The sequence below is a fragment of the Apteryx rowi genome, unplaced genomic scaffold (genome assembly GCF_003343035.1).
Source record: "Apteryx rowi isolate R43461 unplaced genomic scaffold, aptRow1 scaffold_33, whole genome shotgun sequence".
In the NCBI taxonomy this organism is placed as follows: domain Eukaryota; kingdom Metazoa; phylum Chordata; class Aves; order Apterygiformes; family Apterygidae; genus Apteryx; species Apteryx rowi.
This window is the reverse complement of record NW_020449752.1, coordinates 1,466,394-1,489,411: the sequence shown is the minus strand read 5'-3', so window position 1 is coordinate 1,489,411 and position 23,018 is coordinate 1,466,394. Positions and strand designations below refer to the sequence as shown.

Genomic DNA, 23,018 nt, shown 5'->3' with positions numbered 1-23,018 from the left:
CCTTACGGCTTTAACTGCCAGCACCAAAGACTAGCAAGGCCTGTCTGAAAGGCAGACTGTCCAAACCCCACCTAGAGCTATTTTTAACAGCCACCAGCATTGACAAGAGGTCTTGGATTAGTGGCAGGGCAGATTTAACAGTCTGCGACTAGGCGCTTTCCCAGGAGCCGAGAGCAGCCCAGCCGCATGCATTAACGGTGCCGAACGGCGCATCTTCCCGGGCACGGCATCGGGGCAGACCCTTCTCCTGCCCTTCACCTCACCCCTTCCTTGGCACTYGTAAGGAAAGCAACCGACTCACGAGCCCTTCTCATAGCGACTCCCTGCTGACGCTGGGTTTTCCATTAACACACGTTTAGCAGCGGTGGGTCTGCACTCTCAAGCTATAAGGTCTCCAAAACAGAATTTCAAGCCCAGTTCCTTCCACCTATCTTTCATTATAAAATAAAAACGCTACAGTGTTTTATAGCAGAACAATATTGCAATTGCAAAATGTAGCAATTTAGACCATTACTGTTGAATGCCATAGGACGTTCACGGCACACTACATATTAAAGCACAGGCAGTCTGAAAGAACAAGCGTGGGAAGAAATACTCCATTCAGAGTCTGTTCTCCTTTGTTTAGATCAGTTACCGCCCGAAAACATTGCTTGTAAAGCTACAAATGCATGGAGAGCCACGCCACAAGAACTAGCTTCGATAATAAATACTGACAAATATAAGCAAGTATTTGATACTAAGAGCCCTGATCTGGTATTTCCATGCCCGACAAGATGCAGCTGATGAGGAAAGCCTGCTGTGAGCATCCGCYGCCACCGGCAGGCAGCTCACACGCTCCGCCTGGAGAGCTCTATCAGCAAGAAGAAGATGCTCACCTAATTAAGAGGAGAGCAACCACTTCTGTCAAAGGTGAGCGCTGATAGCAGTCAAACTGCGTTATCTGTGACAACGTGACATCCCCAGTCACCCAGGTTACACGTTTCCAAGTACGTTTAAGATGCTCTCACCCTTTTGCCCTAGCGCACATGACAGGACAAGCCCAAGGGGCTCTTTGTGCAAGATTTAGAGAATTACTTCTCCCAGCACCTGCTGAGATGCCCTTGGCTTTAGGGCACAGCTGGACTGAACCACGTGCCCCAAGGCACGCAAAAGGGCAGAGCGCTCAGCAGCCTGCAGTACGCACCCAGGGCAGGGGGGACGTCACCCCAGATACCTGCTGTGCACCGCAAGGAGCGACCGCCTTCCTYGGATGCACCAGGTGCCRACAGTCCCAGGTCCTTAGTGCATCRGCTGCCCGACACGCCGCGCCGAATGCTGGGTGCCCTTGCACCAAGCAGAATAATTAACCCAGAAACTCCGCCAAGCCTCCCATCTCTCCACAGATGCAATGATCTAGTGCGATTTGATGCCTATCCCAAGGCTGCTGCTGCATCAACCTGAACCTCCCCGTCTCCCTGCACGTCATACTGGGCCGGCAGTATGATTATCGGACCCGAGTGCGTCCCGCTGCRCGTGATGGTCCGTCGGGAGTCCGTGCCTCCGGTCTCGGCCCTACGGTCTCCACTCACACTGMACTGTCAGGTAGGCAGAGGCTGATGGTGAGCGGCCAAGGCTGTTGCTGGGGATACAGGTGTACTTTCCCGCATCCTCTGGTTTGACCCGGAAAATGATCAGCGTCCCGTCAATCAGGATCCGGACCCTCAGCTTCAGGTCACTGTGAAAGAGGAGAGGAGGAGAAAAGAGAGGGGAAAGAGCTGGATGGAGAAAAACAGAGAACCAGAGATGCAAAAGGGCTGTTCCCACCCCATCTGCAGCAGGGAGCAAGGGCCACCCCGCACAACTGGGACCGGACAAGGACACGCGATCCCACTTGGGCAGAGGGGCACCTCAAGGGGGAAGAGGTGGCCAGCGCTGGGAGGCGGCAGGCTCAGCACCCAGCAGGATCGCCCCAGCCGGGCCAGCCCTGAACTTACTTCTTGAAGTAGACGTTCTCCTCCTCCCAGTACCACAGGTAGGTGAGGTTGCCGGGGTACGCCTCGGCCTGGCAGGTGAACAGCGCATCCTGGGAGATGTTGACGGTGATGTTCTCCGGCGGGGAAACGATAAAGGGGGGTCCTGGGGGCGGAGAGCACAGTCACCCCCGCAGCCGAGAGGGGCGCCGCGGGCTGCAGGCAGCCTGCCGGCGAGGAGGCACGGCCTCGCTCGCGCTCCCGGCTCCATCACGGCACCCTCGGCCGGCTCAGGTCGCGGCCTCGCTGCTCGCTCCAGCTCGCGGATGGAGCCGCCCCACGATCCCGTGGGAGGACGGGATTACGGGGAGCCAGGGCGCTCCTCGGGGAGCACGCCGGCCCTTTCCTTCCTGGCTGCTTCACTCGCATCTTCCCCGCCTCAACCTCTGCGGGCTGGGGGAGGGAGCCCTGCGTCGATAACCACCAGCAGCGCTGCCTCGTCTCCCAAGGCGTACAGCTAACACGGTTCTCAACCCAGAGCACGTTTCCGAGATCGTACAGCCTGCGGGAAAAATCCAGGGGGAAGCAGCAAAGTGCTGGGGCAGAGGAGCCAACCAGCAAGCGTTCGCAGCTCGCTTCCGCGGCGGAAAGCGGAGYGCTAGTACAGGACACCCCGAGCTCCTCTCTCTGCTGGTAGATGCTGACCTAATTAAAAATTTATTTAATGAAAGAGGGAGCCGAGTCCCAAGGAGCCGGAGAGCTGCCAYGTGTCATCACTATCTGACGAGGCGCTTGGTGACATTCTCAATCTTTCCCGGCTTCCCAAACAAAACCGAGCCGCAATCAGAGCCTGGCTGTTAATCGGCACAGCTGCTTAATCAACATGACAGCCCATCCGCYGGGGTGCCCCAATTAAGTGGATTTCTGCCCTATAAACGGGATGCGGAGCCACTGGGCACCAGGCACACCAGATGTAGGCCACGCACGCACGCTGCCCTCGCAGAGCCCGCAGCGGCGGCAGCTCCCCGCAGCGGCGGCACCACAGCCTTGCTGTGAACGATTCGGGTCAGGGACCAGGAGGGACACCCTCTCAAAGGAGCAGTGCTGACAGCCCCCCCCCACACCGGCACCCAGCTAGGCACTAATTGGGTTAGAAAAGGGTTTCCGAGTATTGCAACGCGCAGCGGAGCACACRGCGATGGGGGCCACGAGCCTCGGCAGAGAGGGGCTGCGGCAGCCTGCGAGGAGCGCCAGGGCCCCCGGGAAAGGCAGACTCGCCCCAGGCCAAGGCAGCAGGGTGAGCACGGGGACAAGAGCTCCCCCGACATGCCAAGGGCCACCGGTGGCTCGGGACCGTCCCGGCACTGGCTGCAGCCCAGCCCTGCCTCCGCTGCAGGAGGAGGCAGCAGCCTCAATCCTGTTCTCCTCCGTGTGGTCAGATGAGCTGGCAGCCTCTAATGTTATTTAAATGTCTGGGGTTTGGGCTTTATTTCCTTGTTTATTTATTGATGGTGCTTTTAGCGGAAGGCTGCAAGGAGGCGGTGCGGCAGCCGCTGCGGGCCCGGCCATGCCAGGAACCRGCCCGGGGCTGCCCCGCGCGCTTGCCTCAGCTCACCCTCGCTCTGCTCTCTGGTTACCGCTGGGATGTTTCTAATTACGCTTTCTACAGTGGTCCAGCCCCACAAACACCATCCCTAGCGCCTCTGCATGGCACAGAGCACATCGGGGCACCATCAGAGGCTCTCAGCAGTGAAYGAGCGTAAAAGCACTACAGGGGTTAAATTAAGTAATACCTGGCAATCTCTTAGGTAGCGTCTTGCCAGTCAGTCTCAAAATACCTGGCAATTTGTGCTGCTCGTTCCTCCCCCTGGGCCTCGGAGCTGCTAACGGCAGGTCGCTCCCCGCGGGCCCTGCTCTAGGGGGTTTGCAGCRCGGAGCCAGGGACGCGCAGCCGGACGGCTCAGCACCAGCGAGGCGCCGGCGCCTTGCCCAATTCGCGGCTCCAGGCCGCGCAGCGCTGCCAGCAGGGCCCTGCTCACGCTCCCGGGCCGTGGTACGGGGAGCACRTGGAACTGCCTTCCTGGGAAAGCGCTTGGCCCCAGCCTCCAGCMAGCCTGGGACAGCCACCCCGAGCCGGATCTGCACTAACTAGGGGCCGGCGAGCCCATTCCCCACTGCAAGACGGACAGGGAGGGAAGCGCCCAGCGGCACGCGCTGGGGCGACGGATGCTCTCGCCTCTCGCACAGCTGCGCGGCCACAGCACTTCCTATGTGGCGCCTTCCCGAAGGGATCAACGCTCCCCTCCAGCCTCCCTGAGACACTGGGGAAGAGCACGGGGGGCTCCCGCCGGGAGAAGTTACCTTGGACGAGCAAGCGCGTGGTGTGGACCGCCTCCCCCTGGATGCTGTACGCCCGGCAGGTGTAGGCACCTCTGTCTTCCCGAGTGATCGAGAGCACCGTCAGACTCCCGTCGCTCACCTGCGGGAGGAGAGCAGAAGGCGCTGGAGCCCCCGTGGGCACCGGCCCCAGGGCCCCCTCGTGGACGGCGTTTCTCCACTCCACGGTGCTGAGTTCAAAACCCGCAGCCACCGAGGCTCGGATGCTCCCGGCCGGCCTCCCCCGAGGGCTAAGAGCAGCCCACRGTAGAGAGCTACGCCTGCTTTTAGAGGCAGATGAGAAATGGGTTTTCCCATCCTGCAAGGCTTTGATATTAATAAACCAACACACATTTCTGTTCAATGCCAAGGGGGGAAAAAAAGAAAAGAAAAGAAAAGAAAAAAAACCCTGCAGAAGATGAATACATTGCAAGAAGTGACTGACGTGCACCAGACTCCAAACTGCTCCGCTCCTGCCAAACACTTCAAAACAATCAGTGTTTTACAAGAAGCAGGAAGCCTCGCTGGAGGATCCCCTCCCCGCGCCGCTCCGCCAGGACCTGCTCCCGATCCCCGGGGAACAGCGAGCGGGAAGGCGCGCCCTGYGCGGGTCGGGGCCGGCACGGGACACGAGGGCAGGACGTGCCCAAGGCTTTCCCCGGGGAGGCGGAGGGGCTCTGCAAGCCCCAGCACCCCTGGCCTTGCCCCAGCAGCAGCGGGGAGCAAGGGAGCGAGCTGCCGAGCGCTTCCCCCTCCTCCAGCCCCTTCGTTTTTCCTCTCCCGCCGGGCAGCGGCGTTAGCAGCGACCCGTCCCGCGGGCCACGGTGCAACTGGCAGCACGGCACAGCGCTATCATCCTCGCGGCTCTGCTCCCCTCTCCTCCGCTCGGCAGCGCTGGGAGAGGAGGGGCCGAATTCCTCGCCGGGGCCCCAGGGAGGCGGCAAGGGAAGGACGGGGCTCTGCCAGGCTCCAGAACATGGGACTGCTGCCTCCGGAGGCACCCGCTCCCCGTGCAAAGCGAGAGCCTTGCTCCCCGCCAGTCTCCCTCCCCTGCGCTTTCTGCCTCATCCTTCTATTTCAATTAGTAACAAATGATTCCTAATTACTCTCATTAGTGCCCGCGCTGATTCCAATGCCTGATTTACCAATTACGGCTTGCGTGGAGTCTCTGCCCGGGAGAGCAGCGGGAGCTGCGGAGATGGGAGAAGGGTCCTTCAGGGGCCAAACCCCTCCCGACCCAAACCTCCTCCGTCTTCCCAGCACCCAGGCTCTGCCTCGGGGGCATCGGAGCCGTGGCCGCTGGGTCCCCAGGGTCCGGAGCCGGCCACCAGGACGGCCCCTCGCTGCAAGGGGGGTAAGTCCCCAGGGAGCAGCAATGCCCAAGGGACGGGCAGCGCCCAGGGCTGGCAGCGAGGAGCCAGCCGGCGCGGGCTGCCCAACACACTGGGTCCCGGCCCAGCCTCCCATACCAGCACCGGGCTGCAAGCTGGTCCTGAGCACTGGGGCAGGGAAAAAGGACAGGGAGCAGCTGGAGGCGAATGGAGAGGTGGGTGCACAGGGCTGGCTCCTGCCCCGGGGCCCTCAGCTTCAGGGGCAGCAAGAGGAAGAGCTCAGCTCCTGCCTTGCACCGACCAGCCCGCAACCCCAGTTATCCACGGTTTCCATCCAGCTACAGCAGCGCAGGACCAGCCGGGGCGTTATTCCCAGCAAGCAGGAGCTCCAGAGCTGCCCATAAGCACCGCCATCCGCCCCGGCCATCCCCAGGGGGAAAAGGCACCTCCCTGAGGGAGCCGAGCAGCTGCAGGACCATCCCATGGGACCGAGAGCGGGGCAGAGGCACCAAACGCTGCCGGAGGAGGGAAGCGAAGGCAGGAGCAGCCCGGCGGCCACAGGACCGCAGCCAGGCCGCCGCCACGGCGGGGAGCGCAGGTGCCRCCGCGGCCCGCCGGCAGCCAGAGGAAACCCCCTCTCCGGCTGCCGGGAAGCYGGGAGAAAGTGCTGAGAAAGCAAGCGCGGCTCCAGACACGGCAGCAACGCGCCTGCCGCCTCCTCCCGCAGCCCCCAGCCGAGCTGCGGCACCAGGCACAGCAGATCCGCCAGCACCCATCCCCTCCCCGCGGCCGGACCACGAGACCGGGGCAGCCGAGGGGTTCAGGCGACGCAAACCCGGCCCGCGAAGGAGCCGGGCGGCAGCGCGGCCCCCTCCYGCGGCCGGCAGCCCCCAGCCGGGCCCCTCCATACCTGGTACTTCCCGTCGGCTCCCAGCAGCTCGCCCTCTCTGAGCCAGGTGACGATGGGCTTGGGGTTCCCAAAGGCCATGCAGGTCAAGGTGACGCTGCTGCCCTCCTTGGCCTCGACGTACTGCGGCGGCGTTTCCGTGAACGTGGGGGGAGCTGCAGGGGACACGGACACCGGCGTGAGCCCGGCGTTTCGCGCCGCCCGCCCCGTCCCCGCGGCCCACGCTGCGGAAAGGAGGGCGCAAGGACTGGGGCCGTCTGCGGTCAGGCGCTGGAGCCGAGCCAGAAACGCAGCCGTGCCCCGTCTGCCCCGACACGGCAGCAGCCGTCCCCAGCGGCCCCGCGCTGTGCAGGGGCTCAGGGGCAGAGCCGCCCGCTCGCGGGTCGCCCCCCACCTCSGCCGCAGAGCTCCGGGGGGGGCTCAGCGCTGCCGGCGCATCCCTAGGTACCCGCGCGGCACCAAGGCACGCCGCGCAAGCGGCACCCCCGGCCGCCCCGCGCAGGACGCGGGGAGGAAAGCCCCATCCTCCCCAAGCTGTAACCCGCCCCCCCCCCCTTGGCTCCGGGGCACCGTGCGACTTTTCCCCATTGTATCTTAACTCGCTATTGTCAAAACAGAAGAAAACACCGCAGTGCAGATCGAAAGACTCCTTCCTGATTAAAGAGGCTGGCAGGATTACAGCCCGCCCCTAATTACCAGCAGTTGTTAAAGCCCACTTTCGAGGAAGACAGGTTGGCAATTTAATCTGCTCGGAAAAAGAGAATTATATTTTGTTTCTCCCAAAATGATTTTTATTTTCCCCTAAGAAAATTAAGTGTTCTAATGCGCTCGGGGAAGCCAAAGCCCTCCCCCTGAAAGCAGTTCCACAGACCTCGAGGATTACGGTTATTATTTTGCTATTAAGTCCCTGTGCACTCAGCGCTGTACAAAACTCCAGAAAACGACAGGTTCCGCAAAAAGAGCCGAGGCCAAGAGCCCAGGACGGCCACGGGGGCAGACGGGCTGCCCGGGGGATGCCGGGGCTCCAGATGGGAGCCGCTAAACCAAAGCCAGCACCCCGCGAGCTGGCCTCAGAGGACTTGCAGACGCTGCTAGCACAGCGCCGGGGCACCTCGTACCTTTTTTGCAGGCAGAGGGACAGGAGGGAGCAGCCGGGCAGGCAGGGAGCCACCGGCACGGCGCCGCTCCCAAAGCTCCCGCTCGCTAAGCGAGCTCGATCCGGGAGCTCTACGCCATGCCGCAGCGCAAACGTCCCCGCTAAAGGTTAAATAAAACGCTCAAGGTCAGGCAAGGCGGGCGGTGAGGGGCTGGGAGCAGCCCTCGCGCCGCTCCTCCAGCCACATCACCGCGTCCTGCTTCAAAGGGAGAGGTACGGCCCTACCGCTGCTCCGCCTGGGCTAAAAATAACGCCGCCGCCGCCTGATGTGGAGAACGAGAAATCACTAATTAGTTTAATACGCAGCGTTAATAAAATGAAAACGCAATTTAAGTAAATCTGAATTTCAAGAAAATAAAGATTTGATTTTATGATRGGTTTGAGAGAAGAGGAGATTCATGCCCAGCCCCATTTCTTGATGTTTTTCCTTTAAACAAGCTTCACATAATTACACTACGTAATTACAAAGTTTGCTCTCTCTCATTTTTTTTTCCTTCTCCTTTTAAGGTGCAGATACAATCTACGCCCGGCATCAATCAGGGCTTCAAGAGAAACCCCGTGCAGAGCTGACCCTGCACGCAGACCTGCAGCAAGGTGCCAGCCACGCATGCCCGCCGTGCTTTGGGGAACGGCGCTCCCAGGGCACTGCCACCCCGGCCRGAGCAGGGCCGCAGCGGGAACCCCATCTCCCCAGATGCCTCCTGCCCCACGATGCCTCCACCAAAGAGCAACCAAAGCTCAGGCGGGCCAGCTGCAGGTCTCGCTCACTGCACGGGTGCGCACAGGCTGCCCGAGGCGTAGTGAGGGAGAGGAGCTGCTTTTTCCCCCAAATCCCATTGCAACGCCGCTCCTCGCCTCTGCTCAGCAAGCTCCTTGTGCCTCCCAACACCTAGGCCAATGCAGGGACACATGTCCCCCAAGCCTCTGCTCCTCTCTGTCCTCCTGGACCTTCACACCCCCGTTCCCCGGTGTTATCTCTCCACGGCTGGCTCGTTACTCCAGCTGGCGGCACACCAAGGTGTCCCTGCGCTCCAGGCAGAGCGCCCGGAGCAAGCAGCATCCCAACCCCTTGCGCATTTTCCCACAGGCCATCTCCGGGCTTAAGCAGTAACAGCAGCGGAGCAGAAACGGAGGGCAAAGCTTGGTTTAGGCCAATGCACGCAAGCTGCCCCGCGGAGGCACTCGACTCGGCCTCCCGGTCCGCCGAGCCCGCGAGCGACGCCCGCGAAGGCAGGCGGCACAGCCGCCCGCGGGCACTCACCGTTGACGGTGAGGTGCACCCAGCTGCCGTTGTGGAAGGTGTCGTACTGCTGGTCCAGCATGAGCACTTTGCACTCGTACCAGCCCTGGTCCTCCGAGCGCACCTGATCAATGCGCAGCGACGCCTTGTCGTGAAGGCTGGCCCGGCCTGCGGAGAGAGCGCGGCCCCGTCAGCCCCCGGCGCCGCGACGTGACGCCCCGCGGGCACCGGCTCAGCGCTGCACAAGGCTCTCCACCGGTCCGGGAGCAGGCACCCCGCACCCTCCCCAATTTGGGGGCTCTTTGAGCGTCACCCATCCCGCCGGCCACGAGCCCTTGCACGGGGCRATGGGCGCCGGCAGGCGAGGACCCGCGTGGCCGCTCGCAGCCGGCGCGCCGCGCTTGCCCGTCTCGGGAGGGACGAGCAAGCTGCCGCAGCAAGCTAATGCACCTCGAGCGGCGTCTGCTCGCCGTGACAGAGGCCTTCTGCTCGCGCGCRCGGGCTGGCTCCGGTACAGCCTTCAAGCAGACGTGCCCCAGAGCCCTTTCCCCGGCCTGGGAGCCTCCCAAAAGCAGGTCAGCCTCCACCAACCCTGCTGGCAACACCCCTCGGCTGCCCCGGGCTGAACCCGCATGCAGCCGGGGGAACCAGACTGGCAGCGAGACAGCCAAAACCTCCGCCCCGGACTGCACCTCGGCGCAGGAGCGACTGAGCTTCAGCACAGCTCATGCACGAGCCGAGTTTGGTGGGTCTCAGCCCAGGCTCTAGKGACATGTGCTCATACCCTTCCCACCTGAACATCCCCCAGGCCAACAGTTTCAGCAGAAGGGCAAGGACTCATAAGGGAACGGAGAAACCAGCCCTGAGCCCATCTCAGCCCTCAGAGTTGCCACCAGAAGCCACAGGCCACATGGGGAAGGTGGCACGTTGGAGAGCAGCCACGTGGGCTCCGCACCTCCAGGAGGCACCTTCCACCTCCACCTGGCATGCATCCCTGGCTCCAGCACGGAGGAGGACGGGAAGGAGTCTCCCTGAGGCGGCCGAGCCCGTGCCCTGCTCCCAGGGCATCACCCCAAGGCTCACAGCTGCTCCCGTGAGCAGCAGCAGCAGCCGCCACTGCCACCACRCGTCACCCTTGGTTTCTCTGCCTCGGTTGCTCCCGTCCCACACAGCCCAGCTGGCTTCCTAGCGCTGCTGCTTAATTAAAACCAACTGGGTGGAAAGAATGCAATGAGAGGCAGAGCGAGCGCGATTTCCTACRGAGGAGCAGATTGAGCCGAGCCTTGCGCCGAACAGCGAGACCACCGCCGCCRCGGCCGGCCCCGACAGCCGTGCGGGGCAGCCGGGGGTCTGGCGCGCCTCCCGGCGCCCTCCAGCCCTGCGTGCCCAGCGCCCCCCGTCCGCACTGACCTGCATACTCTGGGTCCACATGGGGAGGGTAAAACCCAAACTTGATGAAGATGGGGATGGGGACGCCGAACTTGAACCACTCCACGACATAGGGAGGGGGCTGCCCCGTGAGCGGGTGGATGACGTCGCATCCCAGGATCACGCTCTCGCCAGCGCGAGCGGTCACAAACTCGGGTTCCTCCCTTGAGCCGTGGGCACCTGCAAAGGGAGAAAGRAGAAAACGGTGCCCGTCAGCCACGTCGCAGCAGCAGCAGCAGCTCCCATCACTGCCCGTCGCTCACGCGGGGAAACACGGCCGGACCAGTGCACCTGCGGTAGCCCGAGAGCAAGGACCACCTGGAAAGCCAAAATGCCAACCCTTGGCGCACCAAGGGGAGACGATGCCTGCTCCCAGGCAGCCGGTGACTCACGCTGCCGAGGAGAGCCTTTGATGGAGCCGGTCGCCCTGCCCAGCCGGCGTCCCCGGTCGCCTCAGACAAGCACCCACCCGGCTCAGGGATGGGTGTCGTCTGCAGGCCTCCCCCACCCCTAACCCAGGGGGATGCCCAACGGCACACATCCTTCCCCGGCGCCCTGCTCCCGGGCTGCCTCCCGTCCCCTCACAGAGGGTACACGCAGGAAGCGCAGCATTGCTCCCAACCCACCAACACCTCCAGGGCCATCTTGCTCTCCGGGCATGGGAAAAGGCTATTCGGCTTGTGCCCCACATCCTGCCTGGGAACAGCCCTCCCCAAAAGCAGCCACTCCGCAGAAAAGCCTTGAGTGGGACCAGCCGCCCCGGGAGCGAGCACCAAGCAATGCAYGGCCAAGGGACCCGCAACTATGGCATCCCCTCGGATCCGGCTCTCCCGCGGGAACCCGCCAGCCCAGGCACCCAGGCCTGGCTGTGCCCGAGCCCCGGGAGCCGCCTCGCTCCGGCAAAGCCTGCTCCTTCCCAGACRTCACCAGGAGCCCCAGGCCTGAAAGCCGGCTGCGACCTGCGGTTCGAGTCTGGCACCCTGCTCCTCCTGCCTGGTCCCACGAGCGCTCCGTCCAGTGCCTGGCTGGGGGTCATTAACCTCGCTTCGGTCTCAGCGTTACGCCAAGGCATTGCTCCACCCTGGCTGCGGCTCTGAGCACGGCCCCGTCCTGTTATCATCCTGCTCTTTTCATCAGCAAAGAAAGCTCGGCGTCCTCAGCGTGACTTTCAAAGCAGCAGACAGCGGCCCAGCCCCGGGAGGTGCCCAGCCCCAGGCCACCCATGACGCCACTCGCCTCCCTGCCCCGTTTCATCCCCTGCAGAAAGGCAGCTCCCACCTTCGGACGGGCACAAAGCCCTGAGAAAGGACAAGCCACCGACATGCCCGGCAGCCGGAGCAGGGAAAAGCCTGGCTTGAGTCGGCACGACCCAGGCAGCGGGGAGGGTTTCAGAGCTCAGCGCAGCCAAAAGCACCAGGGCGGCCCTGCCCGAGGGCCCCCGACGCAGCGCGCTCCCGAGGGCACCAGGCGCATCCCGACGCCGCTCCTGCAGCGCGGGGCGCCGCAGCAGCTCCCTTCCCCGCAGCACGGCACCGCGAGGCGCTGAGCCGGCCCCTTTCCCCGTCGCAGCCCCTCGGAAAGGCGCCGCGGGGCTGGGAAACCCACGCGCCGGCCCCTTCCCTCCTCCCTGTGCCGGGAGGGCGACCCACACCCCACAGGGCTGCGCCCTACGGCAAAACCCCGGGAAGGCCCTTCCCCGGGAGGCAGCGGCACRGCAGGGCCCAGGGCACACGGGGGCTTCCAGAGCTGAGCCCGTCTCCTCCAGCCAGGCGAGGCAGGACCCCCTCTCTCCCCCCCGGCAGCCACCCGCAAGCGGCTGCTGCCTCCTGCGCAGGGGGACGTTCGGGGAGGGATGTTCGGGGAAGCACGTTCCCACTCCTCCGCTCTGCTCCGCAGGGCTGCCGGTGATTGGCGGGGAGTGACATCACTGCTTCCCCGCCGCGGGAGCCGAGCATCACCGGCTATTTTTGGCTCCGGCACAAGCGCGCACCGGCAAGAGGCCCGCTCCGTGCCACCCGGCAGGCTTACCATCCGAGCGCCCCGGCAGGAGGGGGAGCGGGSTGGCAGCCGGACCGCGGAGGGATCGCAGCCCGAGCCCGGCTCCCCGCTGCAAGGTGCACGTCCGCAGGCGAGCACAGCCCAGCCCTGCGCCCAGCCGGGTGCCCCCGCTCCCCGCAGCCCTGCGGCACCGGCACACAGGGCTCCGGGGCCGGATTACGGCTGTTTAACGGGGTGGGCTGGGCAGAGGGAAGGGGGACATCGGGGTGCAAAGGTGCAGGGACATAAGCTGCTGGCGAGGAGCACGCGTGGGGCAGGCAGCGAGGAGACTCGCCGCATTGCACGCCTGCTGCAAGCAGGCACACGAGACGCCTCTCCCCTCCGGCTCTGCCACAGGTAGGTCCTGCAGGGCCACGTACCTGCCGGGCACAGGCGCCATCCCGGCGGCGGCTGGCAGGGCTGGCGCAGGGACGGCCGCGCGCACAGGCGCAAGGTGTGCAAACACACCCAGCCGCTCTCCTGCCTCCCCCACACAGCCCCGTCTCCCTTCACGCCACCGCCATGCCACGCTTGCACCTCGCTGGGCCTCATTATCGCTGCATTGCCGATGAGCTCCGGCTTTCGCGCCTTGTCAGCAGAGGAGGGGCTGTCAGCTCTTCCCTGCTGTGCCGAGCCTCGCCGTGCTGGGGAAGAGGCGCAAGCACCCGGCCTGCCCCCCACCCGCACCCCAGGGCCCCCTCGGTGCATGCAGCAAGCACCCCTCCCCAGCACCCCTATGCACGGGGGCAGGCGGGAGCCGAGCTGCGCTGGTCTGCTCCGGGGCCGAGCTGCGGCAGCACGTTGCACGTGTCCAGCGGGAGCCTGCGGCACAGGGAGGAGCCTGCACCRGGCATTACGAGGCCGGAGCAGCCTTCGGCCTCAGGCAGCCTCCGAGCTCACCAGGGCAAGCCACGAGCTCCTCCGGCAGGGAGGAGATGGCACTGGAGGCACCAGGATTCCCCCTGCCCTGCCCACGGTCCCTCTCTGCTTCCCGGGGACGGCAGCTGTTGCATGCAGCTCAAGAGCATCCAAGGACAAGCTCTTCCCCAGCTCCCCAGGCCCAAGCACCCATCTCGCCCGAGCCGGGAGGAGCAGGTCCCCAGCGCCCCTGGCCAGCACAGCAGCTCGGAGCCCATCCRAGCCCTCACCGGCACACAGCAGCTGCAGCATCGCCCCGGCGCCGCTGGAGGCCGGCCAGCGCCGGATGGACTCGCTGCGTCTTGGCACRCTCCCCGGCTCCCGTCCACACCCACCCTCCATTCACCTGCGGAGCGGGCAGACAACGCTGCACGTGCTCCCGTTGGGATGCCGCGGAGCACGGGCACCTCCCCGGGGCACCCAGACCTTCAAGGGGAGCAGCCGCCCAGCTGCCGTGCCCACGGCCGATGGAGACCCAAGACGTCTCCCTGTGCCGGCGAGGATGGACGGAGCCTGCCAGCTAACCCRTCCGCGGCGGGGGCCAGCCAGCCGACTGATCCCCGCCTCGGGCGCTCCCTGCCAGCCCTGCACCTCCCCGGGCCATTAGCAGCTCCCGCTTGCCGGCAATGAGATTGGATTTCGAGGCCCTTCCTCGCAAGCCCTGCTGACAGGAAGGAAGTCAGTAATTTAATCTCTGCTCACGCCTTTAATGGCTTCTCAGCACAAAAGGGGAGAAAATAAAATAAAGCGCAGGAGCAGCTCCTCGCTGCCTGGGAGGGAAGAGGCGGCTTGCTCTAGCACCTTGCCCCTTTCACCGCAGTGCCTGCCTCTCCACCTGTCCTCTCTGAGGGGGTAGATAGACGTTCCCAAAGCCCTCAGCCCGCCCGAGCCCACCACCACCTCTTCAAGACCAGGATGGGACGGCGGCTTTCAGTTCCTACATGCCAAATGGAGCTAAGGCCACCTATGCACACGCAGCAGCATCTGCAAAGCTGGAGAAGCACGCTGCTTGAGAAGGGATTTGCCATGAGCCGTCCGATGCCACATGCCCTGACGCTACAGTGGTGGGCCCCAGGGAGGTCCTGCTGCCACACTGCCAGTCACCTGTCCTATGAAGGTGACTCCAGCACCTCCTGCTTCATGCAAAGACCCAACGCCCAACACCCGGAGCCAGCTACCAGCTCCGAGAACCGCAGCCCCTCTGCAAACCAGAGGCAACAAGTCAAAGAGCCAGCGGGTCACATCTCCAGGGACAGGCCAAGCAGGAAGCCCCAAGACCCCAAGCCAAGGACACCACCACCTGCAGGGACACTGGGACCCAGCCACGCTCCCGCTGAACGGGCCCAAGGGAGCCCACCCCGGCCGGCGCGGGGAGGCTGCCGAGGCAGGGGGACTCCCCGCCCGCGGGCGACGCGGGGGTTCAAACCCAGCTCATTAGCTCGCACRGGGGAGTAGGGCTGCGTGAACAGCTGAGCGAGGCCACAAACACAGCGAGCGCGCCAAGACGCTAACAGAAGGAGAAGTGAAAAACAGGRACAGAATGGATGGCGAGAAGGGGGAGAGCGAGCGACCGAGCAAGAGACTGAACGAGCAAACCCAAAGGAGAGGGACCTACTGGGGTTTCACGCYAGCAGCCTCATCTCCAGCTCATCCAAGAGCGACAGCCAAGTCCATCTGAAAGCCGTTTGGCCATGYCTGCTTGGGTCGCACCCAGAGATGCACAACAGGCATGGTAAGGGCYGAAATTCCCTCTCTGCTCCCGGGAAAGAGAGGGAAGAGCCCAACGCACCTCAGCACACCCCAAGAGGAGAGAGCCCAGCCCCTGGGACYTGSAGAGCCCAGAGCAACACGAGGCATRCGAACGCGTGYGAGCTGCCAGCAGGAGYCCACAGCTTACCCRTGCRCCGACGGGGCGGYAGGGCCCAGCGCCGTGCACATGCCTGGCCACGGCCTCTGGACTGGAAGCGCAAGAACGTGAGCAGAGGAAAATAGGTCAGTTCCTGGCAGCTTGCAGCGCCGGTGTCTAATCAAAAGGCCGGTGGGTAATTGCACGCCTGGCTAAGCTTCACCTCCACATGAGCAAGGCTGACTGACAGCCACGAGAGCTAACGAGCACCCAGGTCCTGCAGGGAGCRGGGTGCTCTGCCCAGCAGCCAACCRTCCAYGCCACCRGCCCCCTCGCGCCCTCCCCTTGTCAGGGGAGACCTTCATGTATCCCCTCCCAGGAAAGCTCTGCTGCCTCCACATCCATAGCTTCCACCCAAAATGAAAGTCCCAGCCCGGTGACCTCCCCTCTCCAGGGGCACCGTGGGGCTGGAGATGTCCTGGGAGAAGCCAAGCAGAGGGAGGAAAGATCAGGGGAGTTCACTCCATCTTCAACAGTAGTCACAAACTGGTCCTTACACGCATGAACCCAGGAACACCTAAGTGCCCTCCTGTCCCCTCTTTCCAGAAGGGAAAGCAGACAGCGCTCAGCTACTCGCCAGCGCTGCGACAGCTCAGTTAGGGAGCAACAAAGCTATGTTTTACAGGCACCCATTGAGTCTGCAGAATGGGCACATTGCCCCTTCCCAACCCATAAATATTGCGCTTACAGCCTGTACTAAGAGATGCCTACTCCCAGCTCCCGCTGCTCCTGACCACACCACGTCCAAGTTCTCCTTAAAGTCCCAGCTCCTGAAAGCATATAAATAATGAGAACTGCAGCTTTCAATTAAACAAAAAAAAAAGTTTCGCACCCTCACATTTGTAGAGAAATGCTTGAAAACAACCCGCAGACGCCAGAAGAAACAGAGCGCAAACAAAGTGTATTTTTAAACTCACTTGATTTTCCAGCCAAGCTTAGGGGGTTTCAGAGCTTAACCTGTGGTTTTGAAACAAGGTCAGAAACAGAGAGAAACACAGCAATCTCACAAAATCCAAAGCTCACACAAAACTGGGGACACCTTGCAAGGAAAACAAAACAAAAAAAAAGCCAAAAACTAATCAACAGGCCTTGTCACCAACTCGGATCCAGGAAAAATAAGAGTATGTTGTGTGCCAGGAGGCAAGAATACAAGATGTGGAGGTGGAGTTGAACACATCCCAAAGGGAAGAGGGAAGACTGCCATCACGTAAAGACAGCGCCACTGCAAGGCTCCCCCCAAGGGCTGAAGACGACTACGCCAAGGCTGGGAAGACCCTCACCTAAGCTTCGGCTTTCAATTCCTCCTGCGCCAAGAGGAGGGAAGCAAGGACATAGCTAGGCAACACCCAGGAGCTGGCTGAAGCAGGGGAGCTATGAAGACGGGGGGATATACTCAACAAGTGGCATGCRCTCACTGAAGCGGGATGTTTCCTACGGGACAGGCGCCACACGAGCCTGCCGAGAAGGACACGGCCGCGGCAGAACAAATTTCCAAATGCAAGGACCCCTTGCCTCAGTTTATAGCAGCAATAAACGCTGACCTTGGGGCTAAAGGCCACACGGATGATGGCAAAGAGGACCTGGAAACTCTGCCCGCTCCAGCACAGCCAGCTTAACCTCACAGAGGGGGACGGTGTTTTTCAGAAGGGGCGAGGGAATAAAAGCTCAGGGCTCCTGGTGCCTCAAGGTTAGAGGAAGGGCTGAGCCTCGATTCCCACGTCCTGGAGCCGAGAAGGAAGCAACGCTCTGCCTGCTGCTCCCTGCGCGAGAACAGGGTCGCTCCAAGGACAACGCGAGGCTGAAGAGCTCTCGAACACCTGGAGGTCCTTGGGCCACGCGCCTCGCCTAGCGCGCCGGCACCTCAAACGCCACTTGCGCTGCCTCCCGGGAAGCCCTGCAGTGCTGCTACGATAAACCCCCCTCCCCACATTGCCGACGGCCGTAACGCCGCGCTGCCAGCCCAGGAGGCTGCTCGGGAGGAGGTTTCCATAGTGCCGAGCACACCGGAGCCATCACGTCATGCGCAGGCAGCACCTCCGCAGGAGTCACGCAAGGTCRCCAGGACGCCGAGGCACCGGGACGCGCGCAGGGCCCTTCACCAGCAGCAGCTCGTTAGCGAACGGGTCAGCGCCCTGCTGCCATCCGGAAAYGAGCCCCGAGAGACACGTCCCTGCTCATCAGGGGCRCGGCGACGCGCTTTCCCCACCRACCRGAGCCCCAGGAGCCTCGAACCTCCCCGCACCCCTRCCGACRGGGACGGAGGCACCGTGCCCATCCGGACCTGCCTTGCCACCCGCCTGCCCCGTGCCTGCCCGACCGCGGGGGACCGCAAAGCAGCGCGGCCGCAGCACCCCGTCTCCCYGCCTCCCGCGGCCGTGCCGGATCATAGCACGCATGGCAGCGCGACAGCTTGGCGGGGGACGCGCGGGGGGCTCAGCCAGTTAGAAACCACGCAGCGGAAAGCTGCAATTAGCTGCTCACTCAGCTAAGAAATGACCGAGAAACCGGGCCTGTCCTGCAAGCTGTGCCCCCACCCCGCCGCTCGCCTGCCTCCCCGCGGGGCCGCGATCGCCCACCCCTCCGCCACCGTGCCGCCCCCTCCCCCAGCTCAAAAGCAGCATCTGGGTTCTAGCGCCCTTCCTGCATTTTAAACCTGATTTTCCAGATGGATTGACTGCGACGCGCATAGGTCAAGTGACTTGCCTCAAGGTCACGCGGCGAGAGGCGGCGCAGGGGAAGGGAGCGGGATTAGCTGGAGGGGACGAGCTTAGCAGCGCGCGCACCGGGGTCGCGGCCGCCGGATTCGCCCAGACGGCCGGCGCGAGCCCTGCCGCTGCCCCTCCACGGGGACTGGAGGGGCGAAGGACGTCCTGCAAGGGGACGACCGTCCTGCAAGGGGACACCACCTTGCCCAAGGTGACGCAGGTCCAACTCAGCAGTCATCGCGGCTGGGGGGGGGCTGGGAGAGCGCAAGCAGCAGCAGCCGCCGAGCGGGAGCCACTCGGCCGGGCATCTCCCGGGAGCCATCTCCCAGCAACCGGCAGCTACCCGCGCGCCACCGCCTGTCCAGCAGCCCCCCCCCGAGCGCCCGCCGCGCACCTCCGAGCGGAGCGGCTGCAGCAGGACACGGGGAGCGTGCACGGGCAGACCCAGGAGAGGCGGCGCGAGCGGGGCACAGCCAGAGCCGCAGCACGCCGGTAAGCGCGTGCGGCCTGTGCGCGCTGCCCTGGCCCACCAAGCAGCGCATGCAAACCCAAGCCATGCTGACACCTGCTCCARCCCCGGCGCTTTTACAACCCTAGAACTAATAACTCTGATGCAAATGCTCTGCATGTTGACAGCTGAGATGCCCGCCAGCAGCTCCTGAATCATGCTGTTCCTGGCTCAGACAATCCTCCCACCAACGCCAGCTTCTACAGTGTGAGGCAGGAGCAATGAAGTTATTTTTCATTAGTGCTCTCAAGGCCAGCTGATCTCCAGGGGACCCAAGCTCTGGAGACATCTATTGCGTAGGAAGGAAGAGGGAAAGATCCCCATCAGCATAGGAAGGGACTGCAATAACCCATCTTTAAGGCCTCTTTTCCACCCTCAAGCCAAGGTTAACTAGAGTTAACCTTCCCCGCAGCAGCTCTGGAGAGGAACAGAGAAGGTCTGCAGGATCCATCCATCAGGGTAACCTGCATTTCTACATCAAAAGGCAACTGAGCAAGAAAAGCATCACTGCAAAAATCCATCACCAAGCCACATCTACTATCAAGACAGACACATCCCTTACTGCCCTTCTCAGCCCCCACATGCTCCCATCCAACAGGTCAAGATCAGCAAAATCCCCTGGGAAAGGATGGACACAGGAGCTGAGCCAACCCCTAGAAGCCCTTGGCTAGCCCCAGTGCCAAAGCAGCCCCTTGCCAGATGAACGCGGTGAGATGCCCAGCTCTGGCAGAAGCACGTGCCAAAGCAGGTGGCTTCCAGTCCAAATCCCTCCACGGTGAATGAGCAGCTCCACCTCCAGGAGCGGCACCAGTCCTCTCGTGCAACACAGGCCATCTCCCTCCCGCCAAGCCTTTAGGTCTTCGGCTCCAGGTGCCCTATCAACAACTTGATGCTCAGCAGAGCAGATGCCAAGAGCAGAGCAGCCCTCCGGAAAGGCGGGCTCCACCACAGCTGCGTGGAGACAAGCAGCTCCGCGCAGCAAAGGTCGGAGCTGCAACCGCAACCCGCCACGGTCTGAGGGACCCCTTCAATGGGAGCCTCGCCAGGGCTGGCGCAGTTCGCCAAGTCAAGCCATCCTTGGTATCCAAGGCAAGCCGTGACAGCCAGATCCAGGAGCATTTCCTCTTGCGGGAACGCTGTGCAACTCCACGTCAAGCTCATGGGAGACAGAGGAAATCCCCTAGCGTCACGGCACCACAAGGAACGCCATGAGTCCAGATCCCTCCTCCAACACCAACTCACAACGTGCCCCAGGACTGTCACAGCCCTGCCTGTGCTCAGCTCTCCTCCCCCCGCTCTAAGAGGAGGATAACACTCCTTCCTTCCCTCACTGAGCGGATTAACGCTCGGAAAGCCCTCGGAAAGCCTCGTAAGGCAAAAGGACTACTTGCTCGTATGGCACTGCTTCAAGCCCACCGCATTTCTGCGAGGGGAAGGCATAGGGAGGAAGGCCACGGCCCCCTCTCCCAAAGGGCAGACCTYCAGCCCAGAGAGCAAGCCCAGTCAGGGCTCTCCCAAAACAGCATCCGGTGCCCTACGTGGGGCAGAGGGAAGGGGTCTCAGCCTGCCCCGCGTCCCCTCAGCCGCCACGGCTCACGTGCAGGGAAAGGCCCCTCCGGAGAGGGTGGCCAGCCCAGGAGGAGGCGGAAAGCGAGCTGAGAAGAGCAGGGAAGCAAGGCGAGCCACAACAGTGACTTGCACTGCCCTTAGGCGCTCAGACCAGTGACTCAGGACAGACACGCTGCAGGGACGGCTGAGGTCAAGCCAGACCAGCGGCCACTGCAGGGCACCGAGAAAGAGCCAGCAGCGCTACRGGCAAAGAGCAAACCCACACGTCTCCCGGTGCGCCAGGCAAAGCAGAGCTCCCCGGRCAGAGGCACTACGACCAGCCCAGGGGATGCCCACAGCCAGCCTTCCCCAGGGGACAGCGGGACAGCMGAGGGGATGCTGGCAGACCCCACTGTGCCCTGCCACCAGCCACGTGGCACGTGCTGCGGGCTCCGGGCTCCTTCCTGCAGCTGCATCCTCGCTGCCTCCAGTCACTCCCACGCGATGGGGTTTGACAACCACCCACGGGAGCCCCTGGCTTTTGCCTAGCCAAACACCATGCAGAAAGTTTCCTGCATCCAGTGGCTGTGATTGCAGCAGGAGCAAACCTCTGCCCCCGCAGCACAAGGACTGAGGGGACACCAGGGGTCATCCCCACCAGCCAGCCTCTGCTTTGCCTTCCAGCCCCCCATCCAGCCCCAGGACCCTGGGGGCAGCTTTGCTTTCCCCAGCAGGGGAGGACGCGGGGGCTCAGGGGCTGCTCCAGCTGCCACGACTCCTGCGAGCTCCCTGTCCCCACACGGTCCCCCCGCAGGCACAGGCTGGCCCGCAGCGCCCCCTCACCAGTACGCACAGCGCCCACCCACGCATTACTCACAGCACACTCATTCAGCACGTACGCACCTCCCCGTACGCACACCCCTGCATCCGCGGCCCCCGGCAGCCCACTTGCCCCCGTCCAGCGCCCACCCCACGGCACTTGCATGGTTCAAGAGCCCTCTCCAGGATGTGCTGGACCCGCAAAGGGCATTTCTCAGCAGCCAAAGTTCCCAGGCACCGACCTCCCTGCTCTGCTCTTCCGAGAGGCAGGGGTTCCCTCTACAACCATTGCTGCAAATTCCTGCCTTGCCACACTGCAGGATGCATTTCAGAGAGGGAGCAGCTGGCTGCGGCTTGAAACCAGCCCCAGGCACAGCGAGCGAGTGACCCATCACACCAACAGGGCAGCCGTGGGTGAGCAACCCCATCCCGCATCCCACGCCGCCTGCTGCACGACAGCCAGCCCCCTGCGCGGAGCCGGCCGCAAGGCAGGACGCTGGTGCTGGGGATGCAGGATGCCCGGCCCCAGACCGCGGCAGCGTGCGGAGGGGCAGAGGCTCTCCTGCTCACATCCATCCATCCGCAAGCACATCACAAGCTCGAGGAATCCCTCTCCGGCGCGCCCACGCCGCGGCAGGCACTGCGGGCGTCCCAGCGTGTGGCGAGACGCCTTCCCAGCCCGCCCGCGATTGCCGAGGAAGCGCCTGCGAGGCAGTATTCCCCTGCGCTGCGGGGAGGGAAGAGCAGCAGTGGCTGTTAGCCAGGCATTGCTTTCTGCTGGCAACCACCACATCCCCACGGGCAGGGCTGAATTACAAGCGCACGGCGCCGCTCCCCGGGCCCCAGCCCGGGTACCGACCCCTTCCGCACCTCAGCGCTCAGGCAAACAGGGCAGTCGCCCTCTGGACGAGCTGCCCGAGCAGGGCACGCTCCCCGTGCCGCGGCTGGGAAGCCTGGTGGGGCTGGCGGGCTCAGGAGACCGTGCTGCATCAGCAGCCGAGCGCAGACAGCATGCAGCTCACCTTCCACCTGCAGGGACTGCTGCGGGGGGAGGGAGGGACGGAAGTGACTGGCAGCTAAGGGAAAAGAAGCCCGAGCAGGAAAATCAGGGTTATTCCCACCACTGTCTCCCTCCTGACCTTGGACAACCCTGTGCCTCAGTTTACCCGGGGAGAGCAGTCAGCATCAATGCCAGAATGGGGGAGGAAGGAGGGTGGCCACCCGCAGTTAGACAGAGACACCAAGGTCCCAAGGAACAAAATCACCCCAAAAGCCTGGGGGCAGGAGCGAGAGCCAGGCACGGCCGAGGCACTGGAGGGGAAGAAAAGCAGGGAAGGGGGCGAGTCCTTCTGCATTTCCCCTTGCCCACACAGGCAGAGGGCAGAGCCCGGCAGAGAAGGGCAAACTCCGCTGCTCCCCTCCGAGCATCGGGGGCCGCTGCCTGCTGCCGCCCCCAGCCTTGGAGAAGGAAAGGGGAGAGAGCAACGCCGCGGGACGGTGCCCCCCGCTCATCACTTCCCCCGAGGGGAGGGGCGGACGGGCCCGGAGGCTGCAGCGCTGCACCGCCGGCAGCCGCCCGCTACCGGCCGCCCCCCAAACTGGTGGCCACGCGTGGGGCGCCCCCGCAGCTCCCTCCGCAGGACGGCTTCCGAAAGGCGCAGGAGCCCCGCTGCATCGCGCCGCGGCCRCAACAGCTCGAGTCCTTCGCCCTCACCCTCGCCGAGGAGGACGCAGACCCTGCGCGGAGCCGCAGCGCGCCCCACGCACCCGCACCGCGGGGCCAGCTGCCCGCCGCTGCAACCCCCCGGGCGCGCTCCCCCCACCCCGCAGCAAGTCCCCATCGGTGCAAAACCCCCGGGCGCGCTCCCCCACTCCGCAGCAAGCCCCCCCCGGTGCATGTCCCCCCCCGCCGTGCATGCTCCCCGGTGCAAGCCCCCCCTCCCCCGGAGCACACGGGGGGCAAGCTCCAACGGCCTCGCCGGCGCGCCGGGAACCCCGGGAGCCCCGGCGCGGCGCAGCCCGGGGGGAGCAGCACTCGCCGCCCCACTCACCTTGGACGGGCAGCCCGCGGGCGCCGAGCACACTTGCTACCAAAGCGGCCACATACCAAATCATAGTACTACCGGCCCCCGGTGCGCAGCATCTTCCGCCCGCCGGGCGGCCCGGCCGGGGCGGGGCAGGGCTGGCCCG

At 63.9% G+C, this 23,018-nt stretch overlaps 1 protein-coding gene across 1 annotated transcript in view; it reads right to left on the bottom strand.

Annotated features, from left to right (window-relative positions):
* Positions 1 to 22,943, bottom strand: part of IGSF9B (immunoglobulin superfamily member 9B) — a 53,514-nt gene extending 30,571 nt beyond the window's left edge. The window contains exons 1-7 of the mRNA XM_026071761.1: positions 22,880 to 22,943; positions 10,370 to 10,567; positions 8,981 to 9,127; positions 6,567 to 6,718; positions 4,311 to 4,428; positions 1,974 to 2,115; positions 1,569 to 1,714 (exon numbers count right to left, since the gene is read on the bottom strand). Coding sequence (XP_025927546.1) covers positions 1,569 to 1,714; positions 1,974 to 2,115; positions 4,311 to 4,428; positions 6,567 to 6,718; positions 8,981 to 9,127; positions 10,370 to 10,567; positions 22,880 to 22,943 — 967 coding nt within the window. The remainder of the gene's footprint in view (positions 1 to 1,568; positions 1,715 to 1,973; positions 2,116 to 4,310; positions 4,429 to 6,566; positions 6,719 to 8,980; positions 9,128 to 10,369; positions 10,568 to 22,879) is intronic.
* Positions 22,944 to 23,018: the final 75 nt, after the last annotated feature.